The sequence below is a fragment of the Mya arenaria genome, chromosome 1, assembly GCF_026914265.1.
Source record: "Mya arenaria isolate MELC-2E11 chromosome 1, ASM2691426v1".
Taxonomy (NCBI): Eukaryota; Metazoa; Mollusca; class Bivalvia; order Myida; family Myidae; genus Mya; species Mya arenaria.
The window spans coordinates 22,684,811-22,704,868 of record NC_069122.1 but is presented as its reverse complement, the minus strand read 5'-3'; the positions used below and the strand labels follow the sequence as shown (position 1 = coordinate 22,704,868).

At 37.4% G+C, this 20,058-nt stretch overlaps 1 protein-coding gene across 1 annotated transcript in view; it reads right to left on the bottom strand.

The window, feature by feature from the left end:
* Positions 1-19,553, bottom strand: part of LOC128229209 (uncharacterized) — a 61,030-nt gene extending 41,477 nt beyond the window's left edge. The window contains exons 1-10 of the mRNA XM_052940962.1: positions 19,394-19,553; positions 18,471-18,691; positions 17,249-17,336; positions 16,740-16,838; positions 16,330-16,395; positions 15,988-16,016; positions 14,496-14,579; positions 12,620-12,673; positions 3,952-4,038; positions 2,536-2,665 (exon numbers count right to left, since the gene is read on the bottom strand). Of these exons, the coding sequence (XP_052796922.1) occupies positions 2,536-2,665; positions 3,952-4,038; positions 12,620-12,673; positions 14,496-14,579; positions 15,988-16,016; positions 16,330-16,395; positions 16,740-16,838; positions 17,249-17,336; positions 18,471-18,620 (787 nt within the window). The 5' untranslated portion in view covers positions 18,621-18,691; positions 19,394-19,553. The remainder of the gene's footprint in view (positions 1-2,535; positions 2,666-3,951; positions 4,039-12,619; positions 12,674-14,495; positions 14,580-15,987; positions 16,017-16,329; positions 16,396-16,739; positions 16,839-17,248; positions 17,337-18,470; positions 18,692-19,393) is intronic.
* Between the last annotated feature and the right edge of the window lie 505 nt (positions 19,554-20,058).

Below are 20,058 nucleotides of genomic sequence, written 5' to 3'. Positions count from 1 at the left end.
TTTTGCTTTGTAGGTGCACTTTTTTGCGTATTAAGCGTATTATAGCTGAAGAATTTTTTCTTTTAAAAATTCTGCATTTCATCTCAATTATTCATGTTCAAGTTAAGAATTTCTTTTATCAGCAGTTATTTAATTGTTTTAGTGTATAAATGTGTAAATCCACAATAACATAAAAAAAATATTCTGTCATTCAACAAATGAATCAATACATTCTATTCCTGATTGAATTAAGTATTCAATCTCTTGATGAATGAATGAAACATGGATAAAAAAGGGTTGAATCTAAAAATAAAATAATACATGGATGAATGATTGATTGGTTGATTGATTGATTGATTGATTGATTAATTGCATAAATAATGAATCAATGTAAACGTTTGATTAATTTACTGATGTATTGATTGATTAACCGGTGGATTGATTGATTGGTTGGTCGATTGATTAGAGATTGAATGAATGAATTATAATTGAATGAATGAATGAATGAATGAATGAATGAATGAATGAATGAATGAATGAATGAATGAATGAATGAATGAATGAATGAATGAACAAATGAATGAAGATTTGAATAAATAATTGAATGAATGAAGATTTGAATAAATAATTGAATAAATAATTAATTATTTTATAAATTGATTAATTAATTTACTTAATTAGTTACTTTTAAATGAATGGATGAATAAATGAATTATCAATAAATGATTCAAAATAAAAAAAGGATATTTTATAATATTATGCAAAATAATACACTTACAAAATAAACAGTTATTAATCAACTGAATATTCACAGAATTCATATTACTTTAATTTCTATACATATTATCATCATAGATCTTAATGCTTTGTTCATAAGCCATTCCCATGATAAGCCATATTTGTACAACAACCAATCAGAATCTCAGAACCAAATTTGAAATAGGGGGGCCATTTTGTTGGGATTTCAGCAGGGTTGGATGTTTTTAAAGGAATTTACACAAATAATAACCATTGACAATTAAAGGGATAAATTAATGATATTAAATTTATGATATAACTATCATAAGATCAGATGAACATGGACCATGATTTGGAATATGACAATCCAATCATTTGATGTTTTGTAAAAGATGACATGTAATACTGGTGAGTTCTTATAATATTCTGATCTTATACTTATTTTAGTTGTTTATCAATTACTTAATAACCTCAGAGGGTTGGAGGAAAAAAAGCAGCTTTTGAGAAGAGCAGCGTTTTTTTGCCACAAAAAGCACAGCTTTTGCGAAGAGCTGTGCTTTTTGCTGTATTGGCTCAAAAAGCGCAGCTTTGGCCTATAACGCACAAAGCTTCGCACAAAGCTTCGCTATTTCAAGCAAAAAGCGCAGCTTTTGCGAATAGCTGCGCTTTTTGGCCAATATCGCACAAAGCTTCGCAAAAGCTTCGCTATTTCAAGCAAAAAGCGCAGCTTTTGCGAATAGAAGCGCTGTTTGGCCAAAACCGCACAAAGCTTCGCAAAAGCTTTGCTATTTCAAACTAAAAAGGAAGAAGCTTCGCAAAAGCTGCGCTTTTTCAAACAAAAAACACAGCTATTGCGAACAAAAAACACAGCTTTTGCGAAGAGCTGCGCTTTTTTGTCCAAAAAGCTGCGCTTTTAACAAATCGAAAGCTTCCCTAAAGCTTCGTTTTTTTGGCCAATACCGCATCGTTTTGCGATGCTTTTAACATCGTTTTGCGAAGCTTTTAGCTTCGTTTTGCGACGCTTTAGCAAAGCTTTTTTGGCACGGGGTCACTATAAACACTTAAGTGCCAGCAATGTTTAGATAATACAGAAAAACTTGAAATCAGCACATAAAAGCAGATAGTGCCATCATTCTGTCATATTGTCCTTGTTACATCACAAACAATGTGAAATTTCTAAATGGCTGTATTTACTTTCCATGTGGTGTTTTTATATTGTCCTTTCAAAATCTTGAAGCTTATGTGCCATATTTTATTAATAGAACATAAGATATGCAAAAAATACATCTTGAATAACTCATAAATGTTGGACACCAAGCCATTAGTGATGTAACGAAAATGTGCTGGACAGAAAATTCTTGCTCATATTGAAGTCATTATCCAATTATTGTCTATGAAAAAAATTAAAATCAATCCACCCAAAAATTGAAGAAAGTATGTTTTTTAATAAAAAAAAACAGGTGAGACTCAGCATCTTAAGGGTACTGTGAAGAAGGGTATTACATGAAAGCGATAGCTTTGATAGTTTCCATGTAAGTGACCTAAACACAAAACTTAACCTACGCCTCTGATAACGACAATGACGGCAATCAAATTAATGACAATAGCTTTCAAAAATCAGACGAGCTAAACTAGTGTCAGTTTAAGTGGAATATTTGATTTTAATTAATTGAAAGCATAATTATTTCATATTATAAGAACTTAACAAGTTGGAACTTATCTGCATTATTACACTCTTAATTGTTTGCATTATATGGAAAAGACTCATTAAGTCAAATAAACAGACGTGTCAAGTCCATTATATGTTATATCTCGTACCATCCTCCAGTATTACATCCAGTTTGTTGAGAATCTGCCTAAAGGATGGCCGTCGTTTGGGCTCCAGCTCCCAACACTGGTGCATGATCTTCGCAAAACATGGCGGGCATGAGCTCGGGATGGTTAGGCGCTGCAATTGATACATAATTCATGCAAGAAAATTCACAACTGATGTGAAAACTGACATCCAAAACAAAAGCCATATGAAACAGGATGTTATTGCTTTACTTTTGCAATTAAAATCAAATCATGTTGACCATTGATCCGAATGTAAAAATGGGGAAGATTATGTGAAGGAAATTAATTCTTATTTGCCACAAGATCTAGTCCTAGCCATGTGATGGGCTTTGAACCTTGACCTTGAAGCTCAAGAACCCAAGTGGCATCTTCTTACAGTGGTGACTTATGCCAGATTATTTCGGAATTCAACCATGCATGCCATGAACCGGACACAAACCACTATCATCAATAAGACTTATAAAGCAAAACTGACAATGTTCAGTGGAAGGCCAATATCACAAAACTCACTTATGTTTTAAGTAGCCTTGATCTTGAAGCTAGCAATCTGGGTCTTTGGGTGACACATCATCTAATAATGGTCACTATCTCAAAATAATTATGAAATGATAAAATTATGGACCCGACACGAACCACATTTATCAAGAAGGTTCATATAGAAAGACACAAAGTCCTGAGGCCCACAGTAGCCTTGACTTGGGGCTAGCAATTCAGGTCTTGGGTGTGACATGTCGTCATCTTTTGGTGTTCACTACTGTGAACTTTTTTTGAAATCCTGCCATCAATATTAAAATAATGGACCCGACATGAACCACTATCATCAGTAAGGTTTATATAGCTGCAAAACACACGAAGTTCTGAGGTGCGCAGTGACCTTGACCTTGAAGCTTAGGACCGACAGACATGATGATGTGCGATTCCTATAAAGAATAGCCTACACTTCACTTTGTGGATTGGGTATATAATCGTAAAATGTTTTAAATCAGAAATTGTATTTTTTATTGATTATATACATTGAAGGTGAATGCCATTATTCAACTTTTGTTTAAGTTGAACAAGATGAATTACTTGACAACATTTAGAGCAAGAGTTATGGGCCTAACTATACATGTACATATTGTCACCACCAACATGCATAACAAGTTTCATTTGAATATCTTGTGACAGTTTTTTGAGCTAAAAGGTTAAAAAAAAACACGCAGACACCAAGGCTATGACAATATTTCTTTAACATGAGTTTAAAATGTACGGTACAAAAGATTCTGACTGTCAAGAGTATGTTTTCAATTCACCTTTGTTTCATCAGTTTCTTTAAACTTTGCCACGAACATAAATCGAAAAGCAGAATGTTTTTCTATAATCCTCATCTAGCCAATTTATGTACAATTATAAATGTACCTCTCCTCTCTCCACCACCAACCAGGCAACCTGGAAGCCCTCTATACCATTGAATGGCACCTCATGGGTCAGTAACTCCCACAGTACCTGTAGTATAGAAAATGTTTGAGACCTCCATACCTTATACAGTTAAAAGGCACCTTGTGGGGCAGAAAGTCCCATAGTACCAGCAGTATAAGAAATAAATATCTGAAAGCCCTCTATACTGTTGAATGTCACCTCGTGGGTCAGAAACTCCTGAAGTACAGTACACTCCACGCGGAACTACCACTTTCCTCGGTCACTTTTTTTTTTTTTAAATTTATCGCGGACATCCGCCGAGTACGTAACCGCTTTCCTCGCTAAAATCGCCAAGTTCCGCCGAGTTGCTCGTTTTCCACAGAGGGTTTATTGGTTCAAAGCGGAACTCCAAGTTGTATGCTTTGCTACTACCATGCTACTATTGAAAATAAATAATTACATTGGCAGTTATTTTGTTTATAAAAATCATTTTTTCTCGTAAAGAAAGAAAAAATACATATTCAACAAGCATTTTCAGTGAAAAGATATCCTGCCAACGATGGCTTGTTTGTGCTTGATGGCTTGTTTGTGCTTGAAGGTTAAAAAAAATCTCAGAAAGAATAAGATAAGCACATTGGTTTTACTGAGAAACGGCTGCAAACAATGATTTTTTAATAAATCAAGGGCAATAACTCTAAGGAAAATTGACCAATCCAAAAGAAAAATAGACAGGCATCATCACAGTATGTTGGTTCTTATTTATTCCAAGTGTCATGAAATTCTACCAGCTAGTTGCATAGAAAAGGCTGCAAACATGGATCTTTTAATAAATCAAGGGCAAATAACTCGAAATTACACAATCCAAAATATAAAAAAAACAGGCATCATCTCAGTATGTTGGTTCATATTTATTTCAAGTTTCAAGAATTTCTACCAACTATTTACTGAGTAATGGCTGTAAATTAAAAAAAAAATTAAAAAATCAAGGGCAATAACTCCAAGTACAATTGACCAATCCAAAAAAAAATGAAGAGGCATCATCCCAGTATAGTAATTCATATTTATTTTAAGTTTCATGAAATTCTGCCAGCTAGCGACTGAGAAATGGCTGTGAATGTGCATTTTTCAAAAAATCAAGGGCAATAACTCCAAGGACAATTGACCAATCAAATTTTTTTTTGGACGGGCATCATTCCAGTATAGTGGTTCATATTTATTTTAAGTTTCATGAAATTCTACCGGCTTGTTACTGAGAAAACGCAGGTGACGGACGGACGGACGGACGGACGGAAGGAAGGACGGACGGAAGGACGGACGGACAACGCCATTTCAATATCCCCCTCCCTATTTCATAGGCGGGGGATAATAAAACAATAAATCTATATCTCGTTCGGTATTTAGTTTACCTTTCAACTAATATTTGTTTATTGCCTGTTGATATCCACACATTTAAGATATAACACCACATGTTTGTTTGTTTACCATTATTACGTCATACTCCTTTTGTGTTGTTGAGAACTATATTGGATTGGAGTAATGCAGGTGTTGAGTAACATACATGTAAGTGTGAATATTTTTCCTGTCACTATTTCTTTTGTGATACATATCAGTTGTTTTTCCGCATTCCAGATAATATTTTAATTGCATTGTTAATTGTGACGTTAAAAAACTATGAAGGTAACTCATGTTCTGTGGTTTAAAAATAGCCGATTTAATCTACATCAGTATGAAGATATTGTCGTCATCTATTTCCTACTATAAATGAATATAATTCAGCTTTCAATTGAACTATTTTATGAAAGTTACGGTGTTAGTATGAATATTGTGTTTAAAAAATTATCGAACCATTACTTCTTAGATAATAATAATAAGAAATAATTAGTATGAAACGCAATCTAGTGTTTTTGACAATGTGGAAGTCACATGATATGCAAATCTCGTAGAGACATATTGTGCACTAAATTTAGACTACTTTTGGTTTTCTGGCATGTTTGTTATTGTGATTTTTTTTTATCAAACTACAGGTTTAAATGTAAAACAGTTAAGAGAAATTAATTTAATATACGCAGCAAACAGAATGTTTACATTACTTTTTAAAAGAAACTGGGACTGAGGGAAGTCAAATGAGTAAGATATAATTGGAACTGGGTCAAAAATGGACATCAACATATATTGCATTTTTGCCCCATCCAAGGATTACCAGTCATTTTATGTGCAAGTAAGTCTGAAAAATATTGAAACATCATAATAAAAGAACACTATTCAAATAAATAACACAAAATCAGATACATGTACAGTAGAAGATTCTTATTGGTTTCCTCCGAGTTAGGCGGTGTTTTTACTCCTGAGTAACGCGGCGATTGTAATTATACGGTCCACTGATCAGCCTCGGAGGGTGAATGAGTGAGAATGTCGAGGAAAGCGGATTTCGATAAATTGGATTTCGTGTCCGCGATGACGAAAATCCGCCAAGGAAAACCGAAAGTGGTAGTTCTGCGTGGAGTGTACTGTATCTGCAGTATAGGAGATAAATATCTGGAAGCCCTCAATACTGTTGTACAGCACCTCATGGGTTGGAAACTCCCTCACTATCTGCAGTATAGGAGATAAATATCTGGAAGCCCTCTATACTGTTGTACAGCACCTCAGGGGACAGTAACTCCCTCACTACCTGCAGTATAGGAGATAAATATCTGGAAGCCCTCTATACTGTTGTACAGCACCTCAGGGGACAGTAACTCCCTCACTACCTGCAGTATAGGAGATAAATATCTGGAAGCCCTCTATACTGTTGTACAGCACCTCAGGGGACAGTAACTCCCTCACTTCCTGCAGTATAGGAGATAAATATCTGGAAGCCCTCTGTACTGTTGTACAGCACCTCAGGGGACAGTAACTCCCTCACTTCCTGCAGTATAGGAGATAAATATCTGGAAGCCCTCTATACTGTTGAACGGTACCCGTGGGTCAGTAACTCACATACTTCCTGCAGTATAGGAGATAAATATCTGGAAGCCCTCTATACTGTTGTACAGCACCTCAGGGGACAGTAACTCCATCACTACCTGCAGTATAGGAGATAAATATCTGGAAGCCCTCTATACTGTTGACCATCACCTCAGGGGGCAGAAACTCTCGAAGTACCTGCAGTATAGGAGATAAATATCTGGAAGCCCTCTATACTGTTGACCATCACCTCAGGGGGCAGAAACTCCCGAAGTACCTGCAGTATAGGAGATAAATATCTGGAAGCCCTGTTGACCATCACCTCAGGGGTCGGAAACTCCCTCACTACTTGCAGTATAGGAGATAAATATCTGGAAGCCCTCCATACGGTTGTACAGCACCTCATGGGTCAGTAACTCCCTCACTACCTGCAGTATAGGAGATAAATATCTGGAAGCCCTCTATACTGTTGAACGACACTTCATGGGTCAGTAACTCCCTGACTACCTGCAGTATAGGAGATAAATATCTGGAAGCCCTCTATACTGTTGTACAGCACCTCATGGGTTGGAAACTCCCTTACTATCTGCAGTATAGGAGATAAATATCTGGAAGCCCTCTATACGGTTGTACAGCACCTCATGGGTCAGTAACTCCCTCACTACCTGCAGTATAGGAGATAAATATCTGGAAGCCCTCAATACTGTTGTACAGCACCTCATGGGTTGGAAACTCCCTCACTTCCTGCAGTATAGGAGATAAATATTTGGAAGCCCTCTATACTGTTGTACAGCACTTCATGGGTCAGTAACTCCCTCACTACCTGCAGTATAGGAGATAAATATCTGGAAGCCCTCCATACTGTTGTACAGCACTTCATGGGTCAGTAACTCCCTCACTACCTGCAGTATAGGAGATAAATATCTGGAAGCCCTCTATACTGTTGACCATCACCTCAGGGGTCGGAAACTCCCTCACTACCTGCAGTATAGGAGATAAATATCTGGAAGCCCTCTATACTGTTGACCATCACCTCAGGGGTCAGAAACTCCCTCACTACCTGCAGTATAGGAGATAAATATCTGGAAGCCCTCTATACTGTTGAACGGCATCTCATGGGTCGGAAACTCCCTCACTACCTGCAGTATAGGAGATAAATATCTGGAAGCCCTCTATACTGTTGTACAGCACCTCAGGGGTCAGAAACTCCCTCACTACCTGCAGTATAGGAGATAAATATCTGGAAGCCCTCTATACTGTTGTACAGCACCTCATGGGTCAGTAACTCCCTCACTACCTGCAGTATAGGAGATAAATATCTGGAAGCCCTCAATACTGTTGTACAGCACCTCATGGGTTGGAAACTCCCTCACTTCCTGCAGTATAGGAGATAAATATCTGGAAGCCCTCTATACTGTTGTACAGCACCTCAGGGGTCAGAAACTCTATCACTACCTGCAGTATAGGAGATAAATATCTGGAAGCCCTCTATACTGTTGTACAGCACTTCATGGGTCAGTAACTCCCTCACTACCTGCAGTATAGGAGATAAATATCTGGAAGCCCTCCATACTGTTGTACAGCACTTCATGGGTCAGCAACTCCCTCACTACCTGCAGTATAGGAGATAAATATCTGGAAGCCCTCTATACTGTTGAACGGCATCTCATGGGTCGGAAACTCCCTCACTACCTGCAGTATAGGAGATAAATATCTGGAAGCCCTCTATACTGTTGTACAGCACCTCATGGGTCAGTAATTCCCTCACTACCTGCAGTATAGGAGATAAATATCTGGAAGCCCTCTATACTGTTGACCATCACCTCAGGGGGCAGAAACTCCCGAAGTACTTGCAGTAAAGGAGATAAATATCTGGAAGCCCTCTATACCGTTGACCATCACCTCAGGGGTCGGAAACTCCCTCACTACCTGCAGTATAGGAGATAAATATCTGGAAGCCCTCTATACTGTTGTACAGCACCTAATGAGTTGAAAACTCACTCACTACCTGCAGTATAGGAGAAAAATATCTGGAAGCCCTCTATACTGTTGACCATCACCTCAGGGGTCGGAAACTCCGGAAGTACCTGCAGTATAGGAGATAAATATCCGGAAGCCCTCTATACTGTTGACCATCACCTCAGGGGTCGGAAACACCCAAAGTACCTGCAGTATAGGAGATAAATATCTGGAAGCCCTCTATACTGTTGTACAGCACCTCATGGGTCAGTAACTCCCTCACTACCTGCAGTATAGGAGATAAATATCTGGAAGCCCTCCATACTGTTGTACAGCACTTCATGGGTCAGTAACTCCCTCACTACCTGCAGTATAGGAGATAAATATCTGGAAGCCCTCTATACTGTTGACCATCACCTCAGGGGGCAGAAACTCCCGAAGTACTTGCAGTATAGGAGATAAATATCTGGAAGCCCTCTATACTGTTGACCATCACCTCAGGGGTCGGAAACTCCCTCACTACCTGCAGTATAGGAGATAAATATCTGGAAGCCCTCAATACTGTTGTACAGCACCTCATGGGTTGGAAACTCCCTCACTTCCTGCAGTATAGGAGATAAATATTTGGAAGCCCTCTATACTGTTGTACAGCACTTCATGGGTCAGTAACTCCCTCACTACCTGCAGTATAGGAGATAAATATCTGGAAGCCCTCAATACTGTTGTACAGCACCTCATGGGTCAGTAACTCCCTCACTACCTGCAGTATTGGAGATAAATATCTGGAAGCCCTCTATACTGTTGACCATCACCTCAGGGGTCCGAAACTCCCTCACTTCCTGCAGTATAGGAGATATATATCTGGAAGCCCTCTATACTGTTGTACGGCACCCGTGGGTCGGAAACTCCCTCACTACCTGCAGTATAGGAGATAATATCTGGAAGCCCTCTACACTGTTGAACGGCATCTCGTGGGTCAGTAACTCCCTCACTACCTGCAGTATAGGAGATAAATATCTGGAAGCCCTCTATACTGTTGTACAGCACCTCAGGGGTCAGTAACTCCCTCACTACCTGCAGTATAGGAGATAAATATCTGGAAGCCCTCTATACCGTTGACCATCACCTCAGGGGGCAGAAACTCCCGAAGTACTTGCAGTATAGGAGATAAATATCTGGAAGCCCTCTATACTGTTGACCATCACCTCAGGGGTCGGAAACTCCCTCACTACCTGCAGTATAGGAGATAATTATCTGGAAGCCCTCTATACTGTTGACCATCACCTCAGGGGTCAGAAACTCCCGAAGTACCTGCAGTATAGGAGATAAATATCTGGAAGCCCTCTATACTGTTGACCATCACCTCAGGGGTCGGAAACTCCCTCACTACCTGCAGTATAGGAGATAAATATCTGGAAGCCCTCTATACTGTTGTACGGCACCCGTGGGTCAGTAACTCCCTCACTACCTGCAGTATAGGAGATAAATATCTGGAAGCCCTCTATACTGTTGTACGGCACCCGTGGGTCAGTAACTCCCTCACTACCTGCAGTATAGGAGATAATATCTGGAAGCCCTCTACACTGTTGAACGGCATCTCGTGGGTCGGAAACTCCCTTACTACCTGCAGTATAGGAGATAAATATCTGGAAGCCCTCTATACTGTTGTACAGCACCTCATGGGTTGGAAACTCCCTTACTATCTGCAGTATAGGAGATAAATATCTGGAAGCCCTCTATACGGTTGTACAGCACCTCATGGGTCGGAAACTCCCTCACTACCTGCAGTATAGGAGATAAATATCTGGAAGCCCTCTATACTGTTGTACAGTACCTCATGGGTTGGAAACTCTCTCACTTCCTGCAGTATAGGAGATAAATATCTGGAAGCCCTCTATACTGTTGTACAGCACCTCATGGGTCAGTAACTCCCTCACTACCTGCAGTATAGGAGATAAATATCTGGAAGCCCTCTATACTGTTGAACGGCACCCGTGGGTCAGTAACTCCCTCACTACCTGCAGTATAGGAGATAAATATCTGGAAGCCCTCTATACTGTTGAACGGCACCCGTGGGTCAGTAACTCACATACTTCCTGCAGTATAGAAGATAAATATCTGGAAGCCCTCTTTACTGTTGAACGGCACCCGTGGGTCAGTAACTCATATACTACCTGTAGTATAGGAGATAATATCTGGAAGCCCTCTACACTGTTGAACGGCATCTCGTGGCTCGGAAACTCCTACAGGTTAGGAAATCCTTAAGACATATCTTTACAAAATAGAATTGATAAAAGTTAAGTAGGCTAGAGGCAAAATGTTTGAATTAGAATAAGGTAGGATTAAACTTCCTCAAACAGTTCATGTTCATTTAAATATTAGTATTTTAAAAAAAAAAGCACAAGAGCTGTCAAACCTGACAAATGCCTTCAATTTTGCAATGTCAAATTGATAGAAATATGACCTCTTCTAGCTAAGAATATCAGCTAAAATGAATACAAGAAAGAATAGGGCTGCCATAAATCAATGAAATGTAGTTGCAGCATTGCATACACCAAAAGTACTCAATTACATCTCTCAGTGAAAGCATTTCCTTTTCCACTGAGATATAGATGCATTTTAATTAGGAATGCAAACGAATGGGAAAATTGATATTCGAATATTCGGTTATTCTTTCAATCGAATATTCGAATATTCGATTAACAAAATTAATATTTAAGAAATGTAGTTAACTACTATTATTATTCTCTACATTTATAGCCGGGGCTTTTGCCATAGCCGGTACACGCGACAGACCCTGATAAATCCAACAAAAAGCAAAATATTTTGAACAAATAAAAAGCCAAATTAATTTCAATTCCACAGCATTCATATTTGCAAAAAAAACATGATCGTAAATTCCCGGTCGAATGTCGTGATCACCAACGGAGGGTCTTTCCGTAGGACGAGAGCCTCGTTCTGGGATTGATCTCTACTTAATATATCTATGTAAATCCAAACCTAATCGGGGATTAGTTCAGTAATAAAACGAAAATGACCCTGAATTTTGACTCATTTATTGTACAACATTATCCTAAAACGCTATACCATACAGTTACATTTCATCGCACGAGCGACATTTTGAAACATGGAAGATAGTTTAGAGCACATAACTAGCACATGTCATTCATATTATTACGGCGATTTGAGCTATATTGCACAACTTAATTGGCAGCCATGACCCCACTTTGGTTGCTGTTTCCGTATATCTTTTATTGGCATGGTCATTAAAATTTACCGAAAATAATTGTTTGATGTCACTTGTCTAATAGCCATTTTTCGTAAATTTACGGGTACTGTTTATATAGTCGCCGACGATATGTCCCTTATTAACATGTGACACGTGTATAGTGTCATAGCGTTCACGCCCCAGGCATAAGGGATCAGTCGTTGTAAAAAGACAAGTGAATAAATACAACAACACAGTTGTAGGCAAAAGGTTTATTTGTTATCAAACAAAAAAAATATATTTCGAATATATTCGAATACCGATTTTGACATTCGAATATCAAACGTTCGATCGAATATTCGAATGTTCGAATATTCGTTTGCATCCCTAATTTTAATGTAACAAATTTAAAAAGCCATTTTGTATAACATTGGCATTTAAGTGTGACCTTGACCTTTGAGACAAGAGCACACATCATATGCAGTCCTGGGGTGTTGACATGAGATCCCATCAAAACTAACAAAGTGATTGCTGAGACAAGATCAGAGAACATACCACTCCATATGACCAGGTATCACAGGTCTCTGACACTGGTTGACTCTGTATCACCTGTAAACAACAACAACAACACATACTGTAACAATAAGTTTATAACTATAGTATGTAGTTTTATAAATCGATTGCATTAGTAAATTATCATAACCCAATACCATAGAAATATTCAACTAATCTGCCTTGCAATCACACAAAGATGCAATGGTTTATGATTCCATGAAAGTAACACTAAGATAGTAGAAACAAAGTCTCTAACATTAGGATAAGAAAAACAAAGAACAAAGATAAGAGACACAGTCACTTACTCTAGGACAGGATAAGATACACAAAGTCACTAATACTAGGATAGGAGACACAAAGTCACTCATACTAGGATAGGAGATGCACTCACTAATACTAGGATAGGAGATGCAGTCACTAATAAGATAGGAGACACAAGGTCACTCATACTAGAATAGTACAACAAACAACAGAGAGCTGTAACTCAATTAACTAGGGATGGAAACCGGATACCAAATCGAGACTTCGAAACAGAGAACTTCAACTCAAATAATCTAGATAAACAAGCCAACAAACAACAGAGTGCTGTAACTCAAATAACCTAGATAAATAAGCGAACAAACAACAGAGTGCTATAACTCAAATAACCTAGATAAACAAACGAACAAACAACAGAGTGCTATAACTCAAATAACCTAGATAAACAAGCGAACAAACAACAGAGTGCTATCACTCAAATAACCAGATAAACAAGCGAACAAACAACAGAGTGCTGTAACTCAAATGACCAAGATAAACAAGCAAACAAACAACAGAGAACTTCAACTTAAATAGCCTAGATAAACAAGCGAACAAACAACAGAGTGCTATCACTCAAATAACCAGATAAACAAGCGAACAAACAACAGAGTGCTATCACTCAAATAACCAGATAAACAAGCGAACAAACAACAGAGTGCTGTAACTCAAATAACCTAGATAAACAAGCGAACAAACAACAGAGTGCTGTAACTCAAATAACCTAGATAAATAAGCGAACAAACAACAGAGTGCTATAACTCAAAAAACCTAGATAAACAAGCTAACAAACAACAGAGTGCTATAACTCAAATAACCAGATAAACAAGCGAACAAACAACAGAGTGCTGTAACTCAAATAACCTAGATAAATAAGCGAACAAACAACAGAGTGCTATAACTCAAATAACCTAGATAAACAAACGAACAAACAACAGAGTGCTATAACTCAAATAACCAGATAAACAAGCGAACAAACAACAGAGTGCTGTAACTCAAATAACCTAGATAAATAAGCGAACAAACAACAGAGTGCTGTAACTCAAATAACCTAGATAAACAAACGAACAAACAACAGAGTGCTATCACTCAAATAACCAGATAAACAAGCGAACGAACAACAGAGTGCTGTAACTCAAATGACCAAGATAAATAAGCGAACAAACAACAGAGAACTTCAACTTAAATAGCCTAGATAAACAAACGAACAAACAACAGAGTGCTATCACTCAAATAACCAGATAAACAAGCGAACAAACAACAGAGTGCTGTAACTCAAATGACCAAGATAAACAAGCGAACAAACAACAGAGAACTTCAACCTAAATAGCCTAGATAAACAAGCGAACAAACAACAGAGAACTTCAACTTAAATAGCCTAGATAAAGAAGCGAACAAACAACAGAGAACTTCAACTCAAATAGCCTAAATAAAGAAGCGAACAAACAACAGAGAACTTCAACTCAAATAGCCTTGATAAACAAGCGAACACACAACATAGTACTGTAACTCAAGCAAACAAGAAAAAAATAAAAGTTAGTTGTAAAAATTACAAAAAAAGAGAACAAAAGGACTGTACCTCAGGTGCCATCCATGGGAAGGTTCCGGCCAGAGACATCTTGGCTGTACTTCCAACAAACTTGGATGCTCCAAAGTCGCAGATCTACACAATAATTGAATACAGTTTATAAAATAATATGATCTGTCACTGTAAGTGACAAATGCCCTTGAAGTGGTACTCAAGTGTGATCCAAAGGTCATATAGAAAAACAAAAAGTAGCAAACATTGGTCATGCATGCAACATGCATTCCTAAGTAAACAAACCCTTAGTTTGTTTTTGACCAGGAATAGGGACACGAGTCCTGCACAAGACATGTCTTCTTGATATGTTGAACACATGTGGCGAGTTATTTGAAAATCTATTCATACAGAGAAAGTTACAGCCTGGACACGACCATCTTTAATCTATATCCTTTGATACAGCATCCAATCTTGACCTTAGACATAGGGACAGGGGTCATTTTGATATGTCAAACATATGTGGCAAGTTATTTTAAAATATGTCCATACAAGAAAAAGTTAAGGCCTGAACATGACTATGTCACTCTTTTGTCCTTATATGCAAAATTCCATTGTGAACAGCAAGTGTAACCTTGACCTTAGAGGCAGGAACACGGGTCATGCATGCGACACATTGTCTTGGTATGTCTAACACGTGTGGCAAGTTATTTTAAAATATGCCCATACATAAGAAAGTTACAGCCTAGACATGACCACCTATACTCTTATGTCCTTATATGCAGCATTCCAAGTGTAACCTTGACCTTAGGAGGTAGGGACTATAAACAAATTGTTGACCTATGTCTTGGTATGTCGAACACATGTGGCAAGCTATTTTAAAAACTGTCCATACAAGAAAAGTTACAGCCAGGACACAACCTCTTATACTCTTTGTCCTTATATTGAGCATTCCGAAGTAAACAAACCCTTAGTTTGACTTTGACCAGGAATAGGAACACGAGTCCTGCACATGTGGCAAGTTATTTGAAAATCTATTCATACAGAGAAAGTAACAGCCTGGACATGACCATCTTTAATCTATATCCTTTGATACAGCATCCAATCTTGACCTTAGACATAGGAACAAGGGTCATCTTGCTATGTCAAACATATGTGGCAAGTTATTTCAAAATATGTCCATACAAGAAAAAGTTACAGCCTGGACACAACCACCTATACACAAACCAAACTAACAATAAGTCTGTCCTTGACCTTAAAGGTAAGAACACCAGTCTTGCACATGTCACGTTGTCTTTAAATGTCAGACACATGTAGCAATTTATTTTTAAAATCTGTCCATACAACAGAAAGTTACAGTCTAGACTGGACACACGGATGGACGCTGCAGTTTAAATATTCCCACCTTCAGGGGCATTAAAACAACTAAACATGTATGTACACAACATGTTAAATTAAGATTTAACCTCAAGTTTAAACGAAACAGACAGTTCTTTGTTTATAATTGTACCGAGATGTTAAACATTATTTATATGGAAAGAAATATACTCACTTTAGACACAAAATCAAAGGATATAACAACTGAAAGAAAGAGAAAAGGGAATCCATTTGTAGATATAAATATCAGTATACATATCTTTCAGAAGTTTTCAAAGACTTCAAATAGACACAGATACCATTTATAAAAAAAAAGGATTAGTACCCAACATAGAATACAACCCCAAGAAAACAAGGTTATTTAACCTACCAATTCATTTATAAGGAAATTGAAGATAATGATGAATGAACTTTTAAACTAATTTTAAGATTGGAATTTAAAATCTGTTGATGTTGTGATAACTGACATTAAATAACTGCCTAAATATCCAGGTATATACCAGAGTAATTTACTCACCATTTTTAGATTTCAGATCCCTGTGTATGACTTTGATAGGAGCCTCTCTGTGGAGGTAGTTCATACCTGGAACACAACAACAAACTTACAAGATCAACATTTGTAATCTTTACCCTAGTGTTTCATACACTATGATAGGGTTAAAATGAGAGTATTGCTCATCTTCTTTTTCAAACTATGTGTGGTATTACATGTAGATATCAGGCACTAGTAGAGATAAAAACTGGTAGAAATAGACTTCTGATCATACAAAGTACAGAACTTTAATGTAAAGATCCATGTATCCCGATACATAATGTATTTGCATGACAATAAAGCAAGAGAATATATATGCAATAAACTACATATCAAATATTTGATCTCATCCAACATTGATAAATTGTTTATGGAGCGTCTGACTGTGGTCCTACCAAGAGCTATCTCCTTTCCCCATCTGAGTATCTGGTCAAAGTCTAGCTTGTTCTCTGGGTTCTGCAGGAAGGCATACAGGGAATCATTGCTGGCATACTCTGAAATCATGAAAACAATCATAACAATTTTGACAGGCATGTACAGGCATGTAAGCTAGACTATGTTCATGACAATATTCTTTATCACTGTCTTCTGTTGTACTTAAACTATTTTTATAGTCTTCGCTATTGTGTTCCCCCAGAGCCCCATACAGTATACATGTACTTAAAAAAATGATACACATTTCAAGTCCTACATTATCATATATGTGCACCAGACTGGGGTTTCAGCACAAGGTGGGCCCCTGCTTGCAAGTCAGATGTCCTGCCATCTCAGCTAACAGGCCCAAATAACTCACATACTCTGATTTGTGCCAGTCAGTACTGTGACACTTTAATTCCCAAGAACTAGACATTCAGAAAGACTTTTTTCTGATTTGCTTTAAGGTAATAATTGCATGAAGACATACCAGTAACCAGACAGTAATTTGGCTCCTCAGTGACAGCACCATAAAACTTGATTATGTTACGGTGAGAGAGCATACTCAACACCTGGGCCTGCAAATACAAACATGATTAAACACTTAGACATGCAAGTACAACCATTAAACCATCAGTTTTAAATATCAATCTTCATCATGAATTCCAAAGTGTTTAAATTAATTACATTGTATGTATTTTAATAGAGAACTAAAACCATAGCAAAAGAAAGAAAGGAATCTGAAATAGCAATAACATATTTACAAACATGTACTGTGAAATCATTAATGTTCAATGGCATGAAATTTCGTGGTTTGCCGAAAAGAAACAATTTCGTGGGTACTTGAATTCGTGGATTTTCATCTTTGAATTTTTTTTAAAAAAATCGAAGATGCGATCGTCCTAGATCGTCTGCATAATATCCACGCGCTGGCCCGTGATTTCCGTCTTCTACGTCACTCGGTTTATGACACTCGCTAATGTGGTACGACATGCCAATTAGTGCATACACCCATGTCACTTATTGATTTAATTGGGAATAAAGGTAATAAAAGAAGATGTAACCTGATCATAAATACAGATAGGGGAAGCCATTGAATGCCAAATAAGAATTTTGCAAACTGTGAAAACACCCAAAAAGTGCGTTTATTGTCACGTTCGGTGCTTAGAACCTTCAATGTACTAGTAATCTATTAATTATTTCATTAAATAAAAAAATCGAGTATGGACACTCATCACGGACATCTTGTAAACTTGGAGCTTTCATTAACAGCACACGTTTAACCACGTGCTTATAACTGTCATTTGCTGCATAAAACACATTTAATTGATTTGGTTCATTATTTGTTAAAGGCAGTTATAATATATTAACAGAATAATGATCGTAAGTTATACAGTGAGACAGGTTTTAACACTGTATACTGCGACCTCTGTTAAGAATATACTAGAGTATGTACGTAACAAGGCAATTGAAAAAGTGAATCAAGGGTTTATATTTCGTGGGATCTTGAATTCGTGGATCACCAAACCCACGAAAACCACGAACATTAATGCCCCACGAACATTAATGATTTCACAGTATCTAAAATAATAGTGATTTTATGTTTTTTAAAAGAATAGTTAATAGCTTTGTTTAACAGAAAGCTTTTTTAACTATTTGTTTAGGAACTTATAACTTTTAAATGTAAACATTGCTACAACCCTTCATTATACCTCCTTATCAAGGACCAGTAGTTTCTTTACTGCCACTTCCATCTCATATGGTTTCCAGATGGCCCGATATACGCTGCCGAATGTTCCCCCACCACATTTTTCAAGGAATAGCAGCTCGTCAAACTCAATCTCACAAAATGTTGAGGCCATTATAATGTTAGTCTTATCACATGGTCTGTCAAACAAATATGTTCTGCAAATCGTATTCCGTGCATGGGAGTCTGAAAATTATTGAAACAACACTATGAAAGAAAAGTATTCAATTAATTAAAACAATTTTAGATACAGTAGGTTACTGCTGGGTTTCGCTGTGTTAATACCTTATAGTAATGCTGCATCCGTAATTATTTTGTCCTTGGATCAGCCGCAGAGTAATGCACCAGTCAATTGTAACCACAGCCTACCAGGTCTGGGGGTATACCGGGGATTGCCGGGGAAATAGGCTGTGTTTTACTTTCCTGGTGGCCCCGCAGTTTTGGGTGAATGCGGTGGTTTTGTCCTCGCACCTAAAATGCCGGGGAATAATCCTTACCTAGAGTCTCCTGGGGTGCAGGGTCATTTGGCTGGGATTTTTCCAGCAGTTTGTCCCCGCAGAACAGGGATTTTACCAGGGGTTGGCTTGACCAAAAGTCCCCGCTATTCCCCAGACCTGGGGGGCCGTGGTTACAATTGACTGGTACATAAGTGAGAGTTTAAATGCAGAGAAAAGTGAATAGCATGAAATAACATTTCAGGTCTGCAATGCCTAAAATATGCGGAGTAGAGCATAATGTGAAAGTTTCATGTAGACTGTTCTGTAGTACATCATTGACATAGAAAATCTGTTATTGTCAGATTGTTAAAAATCTTTACGATTGTCGATTATATTTACAACTTGATCAATATGATACGATATGCACTCTTTTACAAAGATGTTTACTTACTTGGATGAACGGTTTAATTTATAGACTGTGACTGTTTATACAGTACTATAGTTTAGAAGTCAGATAATCAAGAAGTTCACTTAAGAACTGCTTAATGCCAAGGATATTAAGACAAAATATAAAAAAACAACATTGTATGTCCACAGCTCCAATGGGTTGTTGCCTGACCAATACGGTACTAAATATTAATGCCGTAAAAGGGACACCGGCCGTAAAATGTTTCCAAAGTGGTATGACTAAAATACGAAAATAGCGTTGTTTTCGCGAAAATAGCTTTTTTGACTAAAATAAAGTTATTTTCGCGAAAAAAGATTTTGATAAAAATTTGAAAGTAGGGTTAGTTTTGGCGAAAATAACATTTTTGACAAGACAAGTTAGTTTTGGGCTTACACAAAGTTATTTTTGCGAAAAATAAGATTTTGTTAAAATCTGAAAATAGGGTTAGTTTTGGTGAAAATAGCATTTTTGACAAGGATATAGTTAGTTTTGGGCTAAAATAAAGTTATTTTCGCGAAAATAAGATTTTGTTAAAAACCTGAAAATAGGGCTAGTTTTGGCGAAGATATCATTTTTGACAAGGGTATAGTTAGTTTTTGGCTAAAATAAAAGTTATTTATCGGATATATTCGGACTTTTCGGATTACACCGGTACTAGGTAACCACCG